Source organism: Orbicella faveolata, unplaced genomic scaffold (genome assembly GCF_042242905.1).
Source record: "Orbicella faveolata isolate gen_17 unplaced genomic scaffold, um_ofav_v1 contig_47, whole genome shotgun sequence".
NCBI classification, from domain to species: Eukaryota; Metazoa; Cnidaria; class Anthozoa; order Scleractinia; family Merulinidae; genus Orbicella; species Orbicella faveolata.
This window is the reverse complement of record NW_028301577.1, coordinates 17,922,533-17,943,085: the sequence shown is the minus strand read 5'-3', so window position 1 is coordinate 17,943,085 and position 20,553 is coordinate 17,922,533. Positions and strand designations below refer to the sequence as shown.

Below are 20,553 nucleotides of genomic sequence, written 5' to 3'. Positions count from 1 at the left end.
CTTAAAATATTCTTTAAATTTCGCAAATTTCAGCTTCGATGTTCTTATAAAACATATTCCTCCAAAAAAGAAAGAGTTTAAGAAGAAGAAATCTGCATAGAACACACTGGGAAAGAAAACCGGAAAAGGACTGTTGAAGCGGCAAAGAATGCGCTGAAATACCTGCGGTACGATTATTTTTGTCTAGGACGTTCGCGCGATAATTTTCCAGTCCATCGATTTTTTTTTAAAATTTTTTACTTGTGTCAGAAATACAAAACAAACAAAGAAACAAACAAAAATTGGGGGTCACCGACTTCGTTTGAGGGATAAAACGTGTGGAAACTGCCCTGATTTTGAAAAATTGGCGCACGTAATTTAGCATGGTCTACGGGGGTTTATAATTAAAGATATCAAAGGTAAGTCAATGGAGGTAAACGATTTTACTCATATTTTGTAGAAGTGGGTCTGTTGCGTAAATAACTCCAAATGCTGCCAACGTTTCCACAAAACTTAACCCTTCAGAGGGATTTGAAACCGTCGCACAGATAAACGAAGACCTAAAAAGAACTGAATTCGATGGTGCATTTTGCAAAAAATTCAAACTCCTAATCTACAGATTTTTTTCGCTAAAAGTGGAAAAATCAGTACAGAAAATGATCTGCCAAAAGAAAAATAGGGATCACCTATTATTGTTCATTTTATTACTTAGCGCGCGTTCGATGCATGACGTGGCGTGTGAATTTGCGTGCGCAGTAAGGATGCGCAGAAACAATCCGCTGTAGGAAAAAAGATGGCGATTGGTACATTTACCCATAATTCGTAGCTCAAGGAAACTTAAGAAACGCTCATAAAAACGTGCAGAAACGTTCTAAAACCTTCAAACCCAGCGTAGACAATGTCGATAGCAAATGAACAAATACTCCAAAAATTTGGCTTTCCTTGTACTTTACAGACTGTATTAGGCTAGCATGGTATTGTGGTAAAATGTACAGCCGCCATCTTTCTTCCTATGGAGGATTAGCGCGAACGTCCTTAAGTCTGGGACTCAAAGCGTTGAAATTCAAAAGCTGCTTCTATATTTTAAGTACTGTGACAAGACGTGTAAACTTGTCTTTATATCGACATATCATAGTTTGAATTGGCTCAGTTCCTTTGGCTTGCTATAATTCAAAAAAAATATTCGAACTGTCGACCATTCAAGGATAAAAACTTGACCGACAGTGTTTTAATAGTATCACAACCCAACTTATTTCGTTGCGATCATATTCTATGCCAAGCGCATCTGTGATCTGAATCACTTAGCACTTTTTAATCGACATATCATAGCTTGAGTTGCGAAGTTGGTTTGGTTTACCAGGATAACAAAAAACATTCGGACCGCCGATAAGTTAGTGTTTTTTCTGACGGGCTCCTTTTACAGCCACAGGTAGTTTTATTATTACGTGTATTATTTACGTTTCTGCATACATTAAGAAACAGCTGACCGAAACGCAGGGTTACCCTCCATTTTCCTGTCTGATTTAAAAAGTTATGTTGAATTTTAGCTAAATAAATTTGCTCTGCAATTTTGCCGCGCCCTAAATTATCACCTTCTGAACTATCTCTGAATTATCACGAACATTACAACCTAATGATGTCAGCCCATATTTGTGGCCTGTGTCCCACTGCAGTCAATTGATGAATCAACATGTTAGATCTGTGAACAGTTGCCCGCTACTCAGATTGCCACAGCAACCAAACAAAGATCTAGAGGAAGTGTGATATCAGTTGGCGCTCGATCCTGACAGAAAGAACACCTCAATTATCGTTCGTTCAGTTCAAAGACACTTTACTACGGTTTACATTTTGGTACGTATGACTGATGTTTTTTGTTTCTTTAATTTCCAGTTCCCATGATGTCTCGCCCAAAGAGAGAAAAGTGCCATTGTTCCATATTGATGTATCTTTCCGTTGGTTAATTCAAATCATGATTATTTAATTATTTAGTCATTTTCAAGCTGTTGTTAGAATTCATATTCCCCACGACTTAAGTTAGCAATGGATTATCAGATTGGGAAATACATGTCTTTGTGTATTTCCATGTGCCTTTTGTTATTTGTAGCCATAAGGTACACGGAAATGTCCATGTACGTTTTCTTATGTGTAGCTATAAGGTACATGGAAATTTCCTTGCAAGTTTTCTTATGTGTAGCAATAGGGACCATGGAAATTTCCATGCAATGTTTCTTATGTGGATAACGTAGCCATAAGGTACATGGAAATTTCCATAGAATTTTTCTTATGTGTAGCCATAAGGTACATGGAAATTTCCATGCAATTTTTCTTATGTGTAGCTATAAGGTACATGGAAATATCCATGCAATTTTTCTGATGTGTCTGAGCCATAGCCGATACATGGAAATTTCCATGCAATTTTTCTGATGTGTCTGAGCCATACCCAATACATGGAAATTTCCATGCAATTTTTCTGATGTGTTTGAGCCATACCCGATACATGGAGATTTCCAGGCAATTTTTCTGATGTGTCTGAGCCATACCCGATGCATGAAATTTTCCATGCAATTTTTCTTATGTGTAGGCATAAGGTACATGGAAATGTTTAAGCAATTCTTTTGTGTTTAACGTAGCCATAAGGTACACAGAAATTTCCACGTACTTTTGTAACTTTTGCCCGTTCTTTTATAACTTGGCAAATATATCAACATTTTTGGTGTTTAGACATCAGAAAGAGAGATAAGAAACTTTTTTTTGTTTCAAATAATCACCATTATTCATGAGTTCTTGCCACTTTTGATTACCCCATTGCAGAAAACTGGGTCATCGTATTAATTTTTACCATTAGGTTTTGGGAAATATGTAAGCGTTTTAGCAAATTTCTGTCATAAGTTTTCTTAAAGCTTCGCTTCTGGCAAACTTCTTAGGGTTTGCTACATTTTTACCAGTTGACGTTTTGTCTTCGTTTGGCAACATGCGCTGTTAAGGCAAAATCGCGTCAAACTTTTCACCAGCCTGTTAAAACAATGCTCCAAAACATCATTTTGTGCCAGATTTGCCATTTCTTTATGGCAAAATTAACGCTGAATAGCCAAATTATTGCAAGAAATTACATTTTCGAATATTCCTCAGTCTGTATAATAATTATACGTATCACACGAAAGCTGAATTAATAATTGTTTATTATCCTGTTTCTCTTTTATCCGGAAAGCGAGAGACCAAAATTTTTAAAAGTGCGAAAGTTGTTGTAGAAATTCTAGCATTGATTGTTTGCTATACCATAGTTCGAAAACACTGTTAAAAAAAATTCATTTCATTGAATAAGAAACTGTAGCAGTTTGTAAGAGTCACCTGGGACTTTCTTTCATTTGTATTGCTTACTAGTAAAAATAGAATTGGCACGACAAAAATAAATGAAAACATACTGGACCACCGTTCCTTCGATCTACGTAATTCACGACAAGAGCAAAGAAGAGTGGAAGGTTAAGAATTAATTTACGTAAATTTCTATTGTTTTAGTCCGTTAATATTAGGATACATATTCTTCAAAGTCATATAATCCTAAGCCAGGATTTCAAGTCAAAATTCTCCAGCAAAAGACCAGCTATCTGTCACTCCAGCTTGCTGATGGTTAGCCGTTTCATTTCGGCTCTACTCTGGTTAGCTTTCACTGATTTGAGATCGACTCTTTCCAAACTCCCCACATAACTCGCCAAATATGCTGAACTTAAACTTGAACGAGTGTAGGTTTTTGTCGAGGGTCGAGGGCAATACCTAAAAAAGTTAACACTATTAGTATTTTTAATATTTTTGATATTTTTAATATCAAATAAATATGTAATGCTAGTTCGCGCAGTTCTTATCTTCAGCACTTTCTCGCCTTGCGCGTGTTGTGAAAGGATTTTTGACCGCGTTGAAAGTCTCTTTTAAACTGGGCCCTGCGATGTCAGTTGAACGATTATTTGCCCTTTGTGATTTGATAATTTCTTCACTTCAGGAAGATTCAAACACTATAATCAGCAACATGCGTGTATTTCAAGGGGAAATTGGAAGCATTTTAGATCCTGACGACAGCAAAACGCAACCGAAGACTAGGAGAAAGTTCGGATCGAAGTCCCCCCCCCCCCCCCCCCTCCTTAAAAAGTATATTTTATATCAACATCTTTCCCTCCGCCCACCACGTGATAAATCAATTTAAAACACTCCGACTTCTGAGCGACACGGTTCTTCGCTTATCAGACCCAAGAGAGCATGGTCTTTTTCTGCTGACAAGGCACGATTTGCAAATATATTTGAGTCACAAGGTAAGGAAATAGTTGAATATTAGTAAAAAAAGACAAAATCCACCCTAAGAATACCGACTGAATACTGCTTGAAACGTTTTATCACGAATAAGAACCTTCTTGATTTCGAAGTGATATACTAGTAATAAGCTCTCTGCATCTCGAAAGTTTGGGCTCATGCTATCCCAAATTAAAGGTAATTATCGGTGTCCATTATTTTTCATGTACAGTTATGCGTTTTAAGCTTGATTGACAAAGTAAAAGTCACAAAATCGATGGGATTCGATCGACTATGATCTATTCATGCTGCAGGGCGAAAAACGTAACTTTTCACATGCTTGGTGATCGAATCTGTGTATTGAATTTTGTGTTACTGGCTATCAGAACGTTGGAAACATGTGTTGTAGTTACCATGGCGTACTTTGATTGCATTATTTTTTTTATCTATCCCTCTTACTTGGAATCTGATGCTTTTCCAACGTAAGAAATAACTCCTCATTTAATTTTAAGATAATTTATTTTGTTTGGACTGTAAAGTCATGATCAAAGCACAGCTAGCGTCATGAAATGTCGATCATCTTAAACCAGATTAAACCGTAGCCACTTTTAACTATTTGCATAGCTTTTAAACGGCAAGAGAATCAAATCTTCAATTAGTGACAATTTTTTGAAGTCACATAATTTTGTTTATTGAAACCCGACTGTATATTTTTTTTGATGTGAAGTATATATGAAATAATTCATATTTGAACTGCGGTTGTAGATGAAAGTGAAGAATGATCATCGCAGTAAATTTTCCAATTTAAGCAATTGGAAAGAAGAAGCCTGAAAAAATCAGGGCTTCAACGGGATTCGAAGCCGTGACCTCCGCGATACCGGTTCGAATCCCGTTAAAGCCCTGATTTTGTCAGGCTTCTTCTTTCCAATTGCTTAAATTGGAAAATTTGCTGCGATGATCATTCTTCACTTTGTATATTTTTTTGTATATTTGTTACCTTTGCATGTTTTAAAGCGTCAAGAAATCTCAGTTTAACAATTTATTTCCACATATAACTCATAATTATACTAACCGACAGAACAAAGCTCAAAATTAAAGTCTCTAATTTCAGAACAGTTCAAAGACTAGTTTCATGAGCCCTTTACAGAAATTGATTTAAATTATTTATTACGTGCATCTAAACTACACCCAAGGTCAAAACATAAATTCTCCTGGGCGATTTCCATACAAGAAGAAATGTTGCTTCTGAGAATTTGGTGTCCGATCAAGACCAAATCCAGTAACTAACGATTGTTCTATTTTATCGTCCTTTTTAATTAAAGAAATTCAAGGTCTTCGAGGCTTCAAAATTAAAAGTTGAAGGAAGGAAGGAAGGCTTTTCAGTTCATGCTACTTCCTGTGGTTCATTCATTTTATTATTCCTGAAAAGTAAACGCAGCTGAAAGGAAGTCGAAGAACTAAATAGATAATAATTTTTGTTCCTGTATCCTGTGAATTAAATGTCGCTGCTTAAATTTAAAGCTTACTTTTAAGTGGAAAAATGACCTTTTCCCAGGGAAGGCAATTTTTCCAAGCTATAAGAACTGTCTTAAGACTTGTCTTTTTTTTCAGACAAAATTACCTTGAGTTATATACACAGCACCCCCCAAAAATAGTGAAATCTAAACTTTAAAGCCATCTTAATAAAATAAATCTTCTAGATATCAAATTATTTACATGCAAATGATCAAAGCAGTGCTTTATTTTAAAAACAGGCAAAAAAATATTTGCTGAATTTCCCAAGCCAAACGAACAACAAAATCCCTAAATTCAACTCAAGGTACATCTCAAAAAATATGAACGCTAATGGATATTCCTGAACTTAAGAGTTCTTTCCAGATATTGATTCTGAGATTCGCACTGGAGGAACCATATGGATACCCAAGACCATAATTTGCTAGAAATGTTATTTTTGCAATTTGTATTAGTCCTTTCTGTTTTTGCCTACATGTATAAGTTACAATATCTACGTTATTGTTTTACTCTTGTTTTGTTGTGTCCGCAAGCTCATGCGCTTTACTATGTCGATGCAAAGGATCTCTCAATTGAAATTTCCAAACAAAACTCGTAATATTAGAAAAACAAAATATGCGTGGAAAATTTTCGAACAGAACAGATGGTCCCTATTGTTGAATATAAAACGAACTGCAAATTAAACATGTCGCATGGCATGGAAGTTATATTGTTTGTGTGGATTTCAGGCAACATTTATATTAATTAGCGCAGTCTGACGTTTTTTTTTGGCTATTATTTGTTGTTGTGACATATTCATGTCAACATGTGGCGTGGAATCAAACTTAATTACAGACGTTTCTGAACAAAGCTCTTGTTTCTCATACCCTTTTTCTCGTACAATGAATTGCAAAATTTTTGTTTTTGCATGCATTTTAATTATATAAATATGGCATATTTGATGAAAAACCCCGTGATGATGCGCGTTAAAGAAGGGAACATTTGACTTCCGGTTACCGACAGTGCTTCGTCCTCAGAGCGTTTCCAGTCAGCGATAGCCAAATTTAAATCTGCTGAGTAAAAGGATCACGTCTTCTGGCAACGAAACTGTTCAAGTGACTGTGAATAGACCAGGTGGTTTTTAATCAGTATATTTTTTTCTCTCACAAACACGAACTAATCAACTTGGAAACAAGTGCCTTTTTTGAAAAGCTGATGTTTGTTCCCGCACTCTGAAACCCAGGGTATTATCACTCAATCAAACTGTCTCTTTTTCCAGAGCTCAAACGCTTCAAGAACTTGCATTTAAGCGAGTTAACACTATGTTACAGGACATCATGCATGAATTTGTTGCTTTTATTTGAAATTGTGAAATATCGCTTAATGACGTGTGCTCTGTGATTTTTAGTGACAGAGTAATTGTGGATGCCAGGACAAACGCCAGGAGTAAGTTACGAAAACACAGACCTATTTGTTTCAAATAATATTTCGATGAAAGTCACAAATGCGAGCATGAATAATGAATGATAAAGCAAGTGAGACATAATGCCTTCCAAGGAAGACAACATCAGAGATATGCCCCACCTCAAGGTTTAAGTGAGAAGAGCTTAAGTAAAATTGGGCCATGCTTTTACCATCATTAAAAAATAATCTATTTTTTTAGAGCAAAGGTTGGCTTTTGTCCGACAAGTTTTACTTTATGACTTACTCTAGATTTCATGCTTATAGTGTTGTATTCTATGTCTTCAAAATTGCTGAGAAGTGATCTTCATCAACAACAAGAAATGGCCTTGATTGATGTTATCATATTTATGATCTGACCAATCCTTTATCATGGTAAACAAAATCATTATGAAAGCTGCGGTGTTTTATAAGGATTTCCAGCCCTGAGAAAAGCTGTAATTTAACACGTGTAAAATTACGATAGTTTTACTGTGATGATATCGATGATGTTTTGTTTGATATCATGCTTGACCCTATAAAGCCGTTTACAATTGAGTGTCGACAGCAATCAGGCAATTACTTTGGTTTTTGTTTTGGTTTTAGTAAGGTTTTAGATTGGCTGAGTAGTCTAGTCGGCAAGTAATTGGGTTGGTTTTGGTTTTACGACACTCAGTTGAAAACCGCTCTAACTGTACTTAAATTTTTTGGTGCCTGTATGACCGAAACTTTGGAGGTAACCTTTGGAAAATGTTCGGAAACGTTCGTGTGGCCTTCGGGCAACTTTTGGGGAATTTTCGGAAATCTTCGCAAAATCGTCAAAAATAATACAAGATTGCTTGAAGAAAATAAGTATTATTTTTAGGACATTTTATGCGTCGAAAGATTTCTTCAGATGCTTCAGAAAACCTGCCCAACCCTCACCTCCGCCGACGACAATACGTTCCGTAAAGGCTTTACCACGCTCGTTTATAATAATAATTATAATAATCAACTTTACTTATTGAGGATAGCACACAACAGTAATCACTGAAAAACCAGTGGCCCTCATATAAATATTTACAGAATAAAAAAGATGACGTGTTAAAAATTAAAAATATAGAAAGATTCTCAAATATGTTTCGGGGCGCAAGTGAGTTCAAAAAAAAAATATTAAAAAGCAAAGCATTGGATCAAGTCTAACAATTAAAACAAGAAAATTAAAAATTTAGATGATTAAATGGTCCAATTCCTTATAACTGTCCATATAATGTTTAAAAATGGATTTTTTGAAGCTTGCAAGATGAGGTTGGTTTTTAATATGGGCAGGCATCATATTCCAGAGACGGCTAGTCGATACTGAGAAAGACCTTCCACCCTCAGTCTCCCGTTTGAATCGGGGGCAGACAAGGTTTAATTGACCATGCCTGCTCGTTCTTCTGTTCACGTCTGCATTCCTAACAAGGATCTGGGTAAGATAAAATGGGCACTTCCCTAGAATCCGTTTATATACCAATATTGACTTATTTATTTTCGCTTCATGGTAAAATGGAGCCCAACCTAATTGTTTGGTGAATCAAATGTTTTGGTTGAGAATGGTATTTTTGACAGTTGTGAAGTATTCTGTCTTAACATGCAGTCTGTCCACACTGTAATAAAGCCGCCTTAGATGAACCTCTCAAGTCGATTGGCCAACGGGCGGTCAAATATATCTCACTTCTGCGGGGGCAGTCCTGTATGTTAAGCTCTGCTGCCGACGACGCACTTTCTTTGAAAGAAAATTGTTGTAGGAAAAACGTTGGTTATGAAATGATAATATTCAGACTAGTTGAGTGACACATTTTAATTCTCAGTCTTATCAATCAAACTTAATATTTTCTATTTTGCCCATAGATTTAACTTAACAGGAACATCGACTCCATCACGTTGCAGCCGTCGAAGGAAAAAATAAGCCCGTGACGTGCAATGATAAGATAACACAAGATACAGATATGATATGGCGGGATAACAGTATAGACAGATCCTTAAAATACAGTATGGCCCGGGGTTAATAAGATACAATCCTCTCATTGAATCCTACAAGTTATTCTGCCGTACGAAAAAGAATGCCACCCATTACCGCTGATCACATACAGACATGCCACATCTACCGCAACCAAGAAAATATGGCTTCAAGTACATATTTAATGACCGACTCGGTTCGAAGGCGTCCTTGTGTAAAAATTTCCTGATTTTGAAACTGCTCGAAGGCAAATTGTCTTTGCTTTAATTGACTTTTAATCAGTAGAAAGTCGCCTTCAAAGAACGCGGTGCAACCACATTTCAGTTGGACACAAAATAAGACGAAGCGGCCATGATTACAAACCGAAGCTCGTTATTTCCTAACAGATATAGTACAAGCAAATCAAAACTCTTTCTTCTCTGGCTGAGAGAGGATGTGTAATGATAAATGATCTACTGAGCACGTTATGTTCATTTAATGTTCAAGACATGCTATTTGTCAAATCGCAAGACCATTAACCAACACACGATTTCGATTGGCTCGGATCTCTGACTCCTGCTTTTCAGTCAACCCTAGTTTACAGCTGGCTCCATATTGTCAAAAAGCTATAATTAAGCAAAACAGTGAAATGCATTACAGCCCTGTTTTAATAATTAGATGCTGGAGCACAAGCTTGGCAATCTCATAAAATGGCGTGTTGTTTACTCGAAGAGCCCTAGATGTCACTAAAAACCAACGATAAGTCAAGAGAAATTTAATTTTGAGCAAAGGGCGATGAACATGCTACGTTCTATTTCGGGTAAGTTTTTACTCTTTATAAAATTTTTATTGGGTGAAGCCTTATAAAAACCTCAGAAAGGTTCGGTTTAGTATTTAAAATTCATTAACATTTATATATACAGAGACTCTCTTGTTCCATTCCGTTGAATTCATGTTTCATGTGCTGGAAAAAATTGATTGTTTTCACTTTGATTTCAGTCATCTTCGACTGGATAAGCCAGAGAAGGCACCGCTCTAACTAATTTACTAACTGAGTTTATTTAAAAGGTGGCTTATTGTCTCCCAAACACTAACTGTCGAACGCGCGATCTTCGACAAGATTATCGCAAAAAAAAAAAATGATAGCGTGTATGGTGACTTAGGGTCCTCCTAGTTTTGACATCGACTGGTTCGGGATCATCAATACAGTTTTTCAATACATTTCACAACATACAGTCGGGCATCACAGTGCAATTAGAAGGGGCTGGCTTTTATTGCTGGTTTTTGGCCTTTCATTATTTTAAATGCGGAAGTCTATTGTTTTACTCCTGAAAGAATTGTCATGTTTTGTGAAATCGTCGTCGAATCGGCCACTGTTATTCGTAGCGTCTCACTCGCGAGGACAATGTTTCAATTTCCAATCCCTTTCTTTTTTTTTTTTTTTCAATTTCTCAAAGCTTTAAAACGTGGATGTGTTTTAAGCCTGTCGAACCAGATGGTCAGCATTACATTAGTTTTATTTTATGGGTTTGTAAATAAGAGAAGGTACGAGAGCTAAAATGTTTTATCATAAAATATCTAGATCGAGTCACGCGATATAACCGTGAAAAATATCTTTATCTTACGCATTTAAGAGTTTTTAAACGTAAAAATTTACATATCTTACAATTAAAAGGCATTTACAGCCGTAGAAATTTCTAATTCGGTATCAGTGAGTCTGCAGTGTAAAGAAACACGAACCTTCTCTAACAATATTATTTTAGTTAACACGAAATTCTTCAAAAGGAGAACAAAATCTCAAAACTAGATTGTTGAAAAAAAAAAAAAAAAGCGTGCATGTTATTCGCGCCCTCAGAGGGAACGCGATAAATATTTCTTCAGCGGAAGCTATTTTTTCACAACCGGAGCGGTAAAACAAATTGACATCTTGGCGGGGAATAACTGGCGTTACTGACCCTCTTGGCTTGTGAAGAATGACTGATTATCAGTCTTATAATGAAGAAGGGTATGAGTTTGATATGTTTATCACACTCCCTAACTTTGTGCAGGTACATTTAGCAAAAATAAAGAGATTCAAGAACGACCTTGTAGAATTATTCAAGAACCACCTTATTCTTCATTTCAAGCGCGGATTTGTTGGACCGGTATCCTAGCAGCGTTTATGGAAAAAAATGAAGCAGTTCCCGGCCGCCATTGTGTTTTAAAAGCAACCATCTTATGCTGAAATGGCAGCTGTTTACAGTATTCGGTGCTTTTGACGAAAATCAAAGTTGAAACCGAAGCAAAATAAACCTACACAATAAATGAAGGAAACCAATTAATACCTTGTTTGTTGTGCTACAAACAGGTCTTCTTGCATGCAGTTCAGATGACTTAGCTAATGTCGTGAATTTCATAGTCAGTGTGAAGCTTGCGTTGAATCAAGCGAAATGACAGTCACAATTTTGATCAAAAACTTGAATAGACATATCAAAAGCTGGCCTATATTCAGTTGTCTTCTCTGGTAAGTTATGTCAAATTAAAAAAGCGCTGGTAAAATTACTCATCATTTTACACATTGTTAATTACAATTTATTCCAACGTTTTAAAATCAACCAATCACAAACACTTTTAGAATGGCAAAACAGTGACGTCACATAGGAAGACCTTAATTGGAGGCGACCGAAAGGGGTGAATAAAATTGAAAATGTCTATCTAAGCTGTAGCAGTTTGTGAACCTTTTGAATAATGAATAACCTTAAAGGCATATTAATTAAGTTTGAAGTTAAATCGCCGCGTTTAGTCAGTCAGTCAGTCCGTCAGTCAGTCAGTCAGTCAGTCAGTCAGTCAGTCAGTCAGTCAGTCGTTTATAAATGACCTAAAGTTCTAGAGCTAAATTGTGCAATTAATTATAGAGCAAACGGCGGTTTTTAAAAGCCAAGCGTTTAAAACCAACAGTTCTGAGACTGCTTGACTATTGTTGACTTTTCTCGTTGACGGTACCTGTCATTTAGTTAGAACTATAGCTAAATAAGTTCTTATTACCTATGATATATGTTTTTGATATTTCCAAAATCATGCTGAAAATGGTGACAGTGTCCCTTTTAACTGTGAACTGCAGCAGTCGACATAACTTTAGGGACCATTTCGTGAATTTATAACAGTTTTAAGCAAATGTTTTGTAACAGTGTTCCTTTAACGGTTAACTCCAGAATAAACTTCACGCAATTCTCGCATTCTCGCACTAGGAAATTTGATCATATCACCCCTGTCCTAAAACAGCTCCACTGGTTACCTGTTTGCTACCGTATAATTTTTAAAATTCTCCTACTGGTCTACAAAGCTCTCAATGGAACAGCGCCTTACTACATCAGTGAATTACTTAAGTACAACACCTCTCAACGGAAATTAAGATCGTCCTCTCAACACCTTCTGGCGACCCCGAAAGCTAGACTGAAAACATATGGAGAGAGAGCATTTGCTGTGGCGGCACCGAGACTATAGAACTCGATCCCACTTGAACTAAGATCCAGTAGTTCGATTGACATTTTTAAACGGCATTTAAAAACATATCTTTTTAAACGAGCTTTTTAACTCTTTCAATTTTTAGATTATTTTTTAATTTTTTTTCCCTCCCCTTTTTTAGCTTTTTGAATATATATATTTTTAAATTATTTAATGTAAAGCGCCATGGACAAATAGTGGATTGGCGCTATATAAATATTTTATTATTATTATTATTATTATTATTATTATTATTATTATTTTGATTGGTTCTTGCTTATCTATTGTAAGAAAAACGCTTAGATGACTTCACAGTTACGTTCGTTCTTGTTTCTTCATTATATAAAACAAGTCGAAAATATCCGAGTAGTTTACGATTTATTTGATGTATTGGGTAAACAAACTGGCTCGTAGGGAAGGCATGGCCCGTATTTTCCAAAAGACAAAACAAAACAAAACGAGCATCGAGACGAGAGATGAAATTAAACTGAGTGGCGTGTTAACATAGCTCAGTCAAAAGACATCACACAATAGAGGGACATAAATGCAAAAATCTAGGCATGCTTATTGGCTGAGGGCTGGTCAGTTTAGTCTGAGGTCAAATATTCTTTTGTTTAAAAGGCGTGCAAACGAGGCGAAAGGGTCAATACAATGCCGAATTGACCTGTCGCCTCGTTTTTGTGTCAAGCCGCTGATAACTTCATTAGCAGTATCAATCCAAAACAGTGCAGAAAGTTGAAATTGAGTGCTAAAAATTTAAAATTACCAGCAGAAAGTTGAAATTAACTTGCATGCATATTATTAACAAGTAGCCAAACGATTTTTTTCTCGTGCAATATGGAATAACTAAGCACTCGTATTTTTAAAATACTCAATACAGATTGCACTCACTCTACGGGCTGGTGCAATCTTTTTTAGTCTTTGAAAAATTGACTTGGGCTCAATTATTTATTACAAATTACACTCAAAATCATTTGAATACCTGTACAAATTTAATTCGAGATTTCTCGAGAGGTCAAGTTAGACCGTCTCAAGCTTGTTTGATATGTATTCTTAAACTAAAGCGAAAGAGAGCCTAATTCCATGAATTTACTTGCATGATAGAAGGCACATGAATGATGGACGAAAGAAGATGTTTTTCCAGAGACAGAGAAAGCTTATCATTTTAGTTGATCTTCTTGGATTCATTTTATCAACAGGTAAGCTGCAAAGATTTTAATGTATAACGTCTTAAAATAGCACAAAACTTGAACGTGTTGTGATTATAGAGGATACTATAATATGGCCTCAAAAGTCCTGTTCCAGACCAGACCGACTTGTTCAAATTCCATCCAGGATTGGTAACTTATGGCTTATCAGTACTTCTCCTTACAAGCGATTGGTCTAAACACGTCACGTGACGGAGCATACTAATTTTATCAAAAACTGGTCCACGATGTCAGGGAGAATTGTCACTGGTTCCTTGGGCGGTCCGAAATTTGCAAATTAGGTTCGGCGAAAAATTTATGGTTTTCAATTTCAAAACATTGTACCAAAGAAAACAGTTTGTATTGGATAAGTAGACCTCTTCCTTGCTTCATCGGTTTGGCAGGCAATCTCCGTTAAACTTTTATGACGGCAACCTGATTGTTCTTTTCTTGGTGGGGAATATTGGTCTCGTTTGCTTTGCTTTGTTCTTTCCTCTGAGCTCATAGTTTTTATCTCACGAGGTTCGAATTCTCGATTCCGGAACTAAACCTCCGTTCACTTCTAGAAACAGGTAATGCACGTGAACAAATATAAATAACAAAAAGAGCAGGGATAGCGTAGTGGCGAGAGCGCTCGTCTCCCACCAATGTGGCCCGGGTTCGATTCCAGCCCGGTGCCATATGTGGGTTGAGTTTGTTGTTGGTTCTCTCCTTGCTCTGAGGGTTTTTCTCCGGGTTCTCTGGTTTTCCTCCGTCCGCTCAAACCAATATTCCCAAATTCCAATTCGACCAGGATGGAGGACCCTCATAAAAACAAGCTAGAGCTGATGTGGCTTCCTCTCTAAATATTGTAATTAATTTATTTTTTATTTTCAATACAAATAGAGGAGGTTTCTATGTATTTCCTGTGTACTTTAGGAATAACGCTTGGTGAAGATCTCAGCCCAGAAAAGAAACTGCATAAACGATTGTTCAATGACAGCTACTACAGCGTCGACCTGTTGCCGCTGACTAATCTCTCAAGCACAATTAATGTCTCCTTTGGATTTGATCTGGTTAAAATCGTCAACGTGGTAAGTGAAAAAAAAGTGATTCACTTTCATTAATTATAAAACGATTAAAGGAGATGAAAGGCGTCATGTCGTGTTGTTGTCATGTCGTGTTGTTCTCAACTTGCGTCTACTTGCGGCTCCGTTTGGCCAGGCCTTGCGTGCACTTGCGTTGACTTGCGATGACTTGCGCTCAAGTTTTCACGCAAGTTTTCACGCAAGTCGACGCAAGTTTTTCACCGTTTGGCCACCCAACCCAAGTCAATGCAAGTTGAGTGACGTTCATTAACCTATTATTAGCCAATGAAATACAGAATATGTCTGCCTTGAAATGGGTTTTTTTGCGACCTGCGTGTACTTGCGAGGAAACTTGCGAATCCGTTTGGCCACCCAACGCAAGTCTCTACGCAAGTTCAACTCGTGGCTACTTGCGACTACTTGCGAGTCCGTTTGACCAGGACTTTATTATTAGCAAACACATGATTTCGAGTGCGATTTGGAATAAATAAGCACGAGAAATTCTTCAGACTAACAAAAAAATGGTTTCTGAAAGTTGCATTTCTTGAGTTGCTTAACCAATCAGAACAGTTACTCAGTAAAGTGTACTATTTTGAAATCATTTATTTTGGTCAGAACGAAATGAACCTCAAAAAAGAGGTATACTACAAAGACTGGAAGATTGAGAGAGATTGCTAACAACGAACTTGAGCCCCTTTACCATCTGAGTAGGGTTGCAATTTGCATACCTAATGAACGAACATAATTTGAAGCCTGTGTTCGGACCAGGTGCAGATTCAACGGAAATAACTGGAGTTATCAAGAGATGTTAACTATCTTTGAGTGCAATTAATTTTCAACTTCTCAAAAATGTTGTGTCAATTATCAAGGAGAGTTAAATTTATTGCTTCAATCTACTTACATCTCTTAAGTTCACCTAGAGAAATACGGACACCTTGCTGATATCGACAATTTTCTCAGTGCTATCTTCTCAATTTTCTGACTCTACAAGTCGACCAATAATATTAGAACTCAATGGTTTTTCCATTACCTTTTCTCCGCAGAACGCAAAAGAACAATCTCTAACAGTGTATGGCTGGGTTCAACAGGTTTGTGGTGTAAGCCTGCGCCAAAACTTCTCGAACTTACAACATAACTGGCGTATATATTTTTTTATTCTGACCTAAATTCTGTCTCTGAGAAATCTATAATAAAAGGAGACACCGAGGCTATGTTTACACTTGGTACCCGTGCACAGTGCCAGAGCACCATTCTCTCTGGGTACTAACGTGAACACATCTTTTTACCAAGTACTCACACCAGAATTCGGGCGCAGTGCCCGTGCCCGTGTACATGGTCCCGAGCGGCTCAGTCACTTAATGGTACTTGGGTACTTGGAGTATCCAATGTCTGAACGCGGCACTATTAAGTGTCAGTCCCTAAGCATAAGGCTTGGACACCAAGTGTAAACGGCCTAAATGATTCTAATGGCTCTGTGCTAATACCACCATTCATAACTAAAACCCGCCTGTTACAAAATATTCAAATTCCGCTCACTAAATTCCCAGAAAGAGAGGAATATATAAAGCAAAGGAAATACTTTCGTATGTGGATAAGAAAAGAGTTTTGCATTTTGTATATAACTCTGATTCGATAAAATGACTCCTGGAAATGCTAAATAAGCTCAAATACATAGTCATGCTAACAACATTGGCCGTGCTTTCTTATGTCCTGTTTTTAATTCACAAGATATGGATAAATCCTATGCTGCGGTGGAATGTGTCTGACTTCCAAGGAATTAGAAAACTCCACGTGGAACCTAAGAGGGTCTGGGTTCCCGATATTCATCTGTACAACAAGTAAGCTGTCGATTTATTGAACTCGTAACATCTAATTGAAGGGTAAAAACACTTAGAAATAGGAAACCTCTAAAATTGACTTTACATTGTTCGCAAGTTGTCCGGAGGAAATGCATCATTGCAAAGAATGCGAGTTGTGAAAAATTGGATATAAAAATCAGCCATTTTCGAGCTTAAATTTCTAGCAGGCTGCCATTTTGGGTAGCATGACGCACACGGTTGACCCTGTTGTCAGCATTAGATAATTAAATGGGTCATTTCCGATTTTTTTATCGCTTCTGTTTCAAACCGAGTCCTGGCTTGAAACTTTTCATGTGAAAATGAGTTTGCTTCATATGAAGATGAATGTGGGGGTCAAACATATTATTACGTGAATGGTTTGTCATGAAGACTTGTTTTGACATCTCCACAGTGGCCTGTTTTGTTGTGACCTTATAACAACGCCAAACCCAAAACCTAGTGGCAAGATTTGTGTCCAATATTTTAATAAACACTAACGTAGTTTTCGGCTTTCAATTTCCAAAAATGTTTTAACCATATTTCCATAAATTGATCATGAAAAGCAGTTTGTTTGAGAACTATTCTTTTAATGTTGTTTTGTATTCAGCAATGATGGTCAGGACCATTTTGCAGGCGGAAGAAGCAGTTATCGATCTGGTGTAACCCTGTACTCAAACGGTACCAACACTTGGTTCAACCCAAAGATGTTTACGACCCTGTGTGGAATCAAAGTAAAGTACTTTCCCTTTGATATTCAGACATGCGAGCTCAAATTCGGCTCGTTGGTGTACGATGCTCGCACACTGAACATTGAGCCTCTGAAAAAGCTTAAATTCCCAGCTGCGTATTTCCAAGAAAATGGCGAGTGGGAAATTTACAAAGTTAAGATGCAACGAAGCGAGCAATACTATCAACGCTGTCCAGACGATCCCTTCGTCGAAATAACCGTCACCATCAAGATGGGGAGGGAAAGCACGGATTACTTCATCAATTTGATTGTGCCTTGCTGCCTGATCTCGTCCATGATTTTTCTTGGATTTATCCTGCCGCCGGAATCGGGTGAGCGAATAGGTTTGAGTATTACGGTACTGTTGGCTATGACCGTCTTTCAACAGCTCACATCAGAGATCATGCCATCTTATGATTTTCCCATACTGGGACAGTATTATTTTGCTATTATCATGGAGATCGGAGCTTCTGTGGTGGTGACGACCATGATTTTGAACTTCTACCACAGAACGAATCGAAAAATGCCCGGATGGGTGAAGAAGCTTGTGATTGATTGGATCGCGACTATCGTGTTCCTGACCAATACTTCCGAGAAAAGAAAAATCGTGCGTCGAAAAACCATGAGAAGAAGCCGACGTCGACAGCGACAGAGATCTGGGATCCAAAACGAATCACGCAAAAGGTCGATCAAGAAGAAACCAGAGGACATCAAAGACCAGCAGATCCAGGGATTCAATATGGTAACATTCAGTGACACCATCTACTGTGGGCCTTCGGTTTCTGAACCAGTGACCACGGACATGGAAAATCGTGGACGCCAAATGAACTACGTTGTCAACTCGTACCCATTCCAAAATCCACACGAGGCGCTAGAAGGTCCACTTAAAAACAACGAAGAAGCTCGTCCGTACATGGATGATAGCGATACCTTGAGCGAGGACGAGTTGGCAATCAGACATTGGGAATGGACTTTAGTCGCAAGGATTCTGGATCGCTTTTTCCTCGTTGTGGCGATTATTTGCGGCATAATCACGGTCTCGGCAATATTCTTACGGGCACCAAAGTTGTGGCAAGATTTGAACAAGTTAACAAAGGATAATCCTGAACCATTAGTTGACGAATAGATGCAATGCAAGAGATAAATAATCCAGTGAATCCATGGAACTGAATTTTATCCCTTTTTTGCCTTAAACGATCAGCATTCAGCGAAATGTCAAGCCTTAATTTGAATGCACTGCATTTTTATAATTATCTCTTTGCTTACTTTTACGTGCTAAGAAAGTTATAATAGAGTAACACTTCGAGGTAGCACGTTAGTTGATCCAGCGATATCGAAGAATATCAAACATGCCAATGAGCTACAACAATTACATTAAGGGTGAGACAGCATAGATTGAAAACTGTTGGTTTGTGCTGTTTTATCGCCCATGCTTCAATACAAACTTAACGTAGCTATACGTCAGGGTTTGTGCATCTTGAAAAGTTTAGCCTTAGTTTCTCAAATTCGTCGTCTGCAATCCGTGTTAATCTTCTTCATCCTAAACAATCCTTGTTCCATTATGGCTTATTATTATCTCTTTGGTGTTTTTCTATCTTAGCGAACTTTTATTTTCAGATTGGTAATAACTCAAAATGCCGTGACTGAGTTCCTTAACGTTTTCCTCATATTTAGCCAGTCTTAACATGAGATCAACAACAAAAATTACACTAAACAAAACATTGTTAACTTGTGTTAGATATGTGAGAAGTTATGATGCCAATTACAGCTTAAAAGTTTCCAATCGCAGTGCACTATTTGTAAATTTCCGATCGTTGGCAATGTTAACATTTTCTATATACAGCTTTGTTCAGAAAATATCTTGAATTCGAGTGTTTGTTCATTATGCGTTATCGCAGCCTGTTTCAATTATTACAACTACATGCTTTTTAATATTGTAGTTAATTTCTCCAGTACTATGAAAAGCTTGATTATTCGCATTATCCAATATTTGTCAGTCATCTGAAGGCGTAATTGAAGTCAGGAAAATTTTTATCTATTAACTATACGCGACGGTAAAGAGCAGTTACTGGTTACAGTGGTGTATCATGAAAATGTGTCGGACGAAGTTACAATAAATCGTTCTTTTACTAGTGTGAAAATCACTTGCTCAAACTCATTAATAATTCATCAAGTTTAAACAAAGGATATCATCACCGTGACAATGTTTGGATATCTAATCTTAATTAGCATAGATTTTTACGATTTTATTTCTCCGTTTTCTCCTTAGTTTTAGTTTAGATTGAGAAGGTATATCAAACACTCAGGACAGTGCTTGACCACATTTCCAAACACCTCGAACTTCGTCAAAAATACTCCGCTGCGGGTCGTATTTTCATCATTCTTCTCGGTGTTTGGAAATGTGGTCAAACAAGGTCTGTCGTGTTTGATATACTACTTCAAGAGTTCCAGTAATCACGTCAACTTGTTGAGCACTTACTGTTGTCATAAATTGTTACCATTAGCCAACACTAAAGAAATAAAGAAAGGAAAAAGGCAAACTTGATACAGCAAAAGAGCACCGAAAACTATTTAGCAAATCAGAAATCGCCGAATACAGAAAACGCTTCTCATATTGATGATAGCATATTCGCAATATTTAGTAGCAGCTGTCAGTAGCTGGTTCGTTGGTATTTCTTGGAAAAATGCGACACGAAACGCAAAAACGCCTCTTTCAGGGAAAAGACGGGAAGAACCTCGAGCTGCTGTGCATTTGTACTTTCTTCGAGATTTAAATGTCTTAAATGATTTGTTCAGTTGTCTTCGCCCTTTATGATTGGCCAGAGTGATTACTTTGGTCTTGGTTTTACGAGACTCGATAGCAGATTTCCGAGTTGCCTTAAACCTTTCTATCAAAGCGAGGCCTGCGGTGCACAACCATTCATATGAAAATGAGTTTAATTTGCATGAATGAAATTTCATCTTCATAGTGAAAGGATGAGCACCAAGACTCGCTTTAAGATAGAGACTAAAAGTAATTTGGATACGGCCCATTAAAAATCGCTCTCGTGAAACTAGCGAAAACAACGCAATGAACCACTCAACTAAAAACAGCTGTAATAAC

General features: G+C 37.2%; 1 protein-coding gene and 1 long non-coding RNA gene across 3 annotated transcripts; one reads left to right on the top strand and one right to left on the bottom strand.

The window, feature by feature from the left end:
• Positions 1-3,141: 3,141 nt before the first annotated feature.
• LOC149097445 (uncharacterized) lies at positions 3,142-11,841 on the bottom strand. Its single transcript, XR_016204275.1, has 2 exons — positions 11,473-11,841; positions 3,142-3,750 (listed from the first exon to the last, which is right to left on the bottom strand). It is a non-coding gene; the product is annotated as an uncharacterized LOC149097445 (long non-coding RNA).
• Positions 4,179-20,005, top strand: LOC110041772 (acetylcholine receptor subunit alpha-like). Of its 2 annotated transcripts, XM_089280053.1 has the most exons (7): positions 4,179-4,280; positions 9,061-9,968; positions 13,736-13,830; positions 14,737-14,891; positions 15,929-15,973; positions 16,614-16,723; positions 17,331-20,005. In XM_089280053.1, exons 3-7 carry the CDS (start codon positions 13,743-13,745, stop codon positions 18,574-18,576), a joined length of 1,644 nt encoding a protein of 547 aa, XP_089136179.1. In that variant the 5' UTR covers positions 4,179-4,280; positions 9,061-9,968; positions 13,736-13,742; the 3' UTR covers positions 18,577-20,005. The 2 variants fall into 2 exon arrangements, with proteins under 2 accessions (XP_089136179.1, XP_020602761.2); XM_020747102.2 differs by lacking the exon at positions 9,061-9,968.
• The last annotated feature ends 548 nt before the right edge of the window (positions 20,006-20,553 follow it).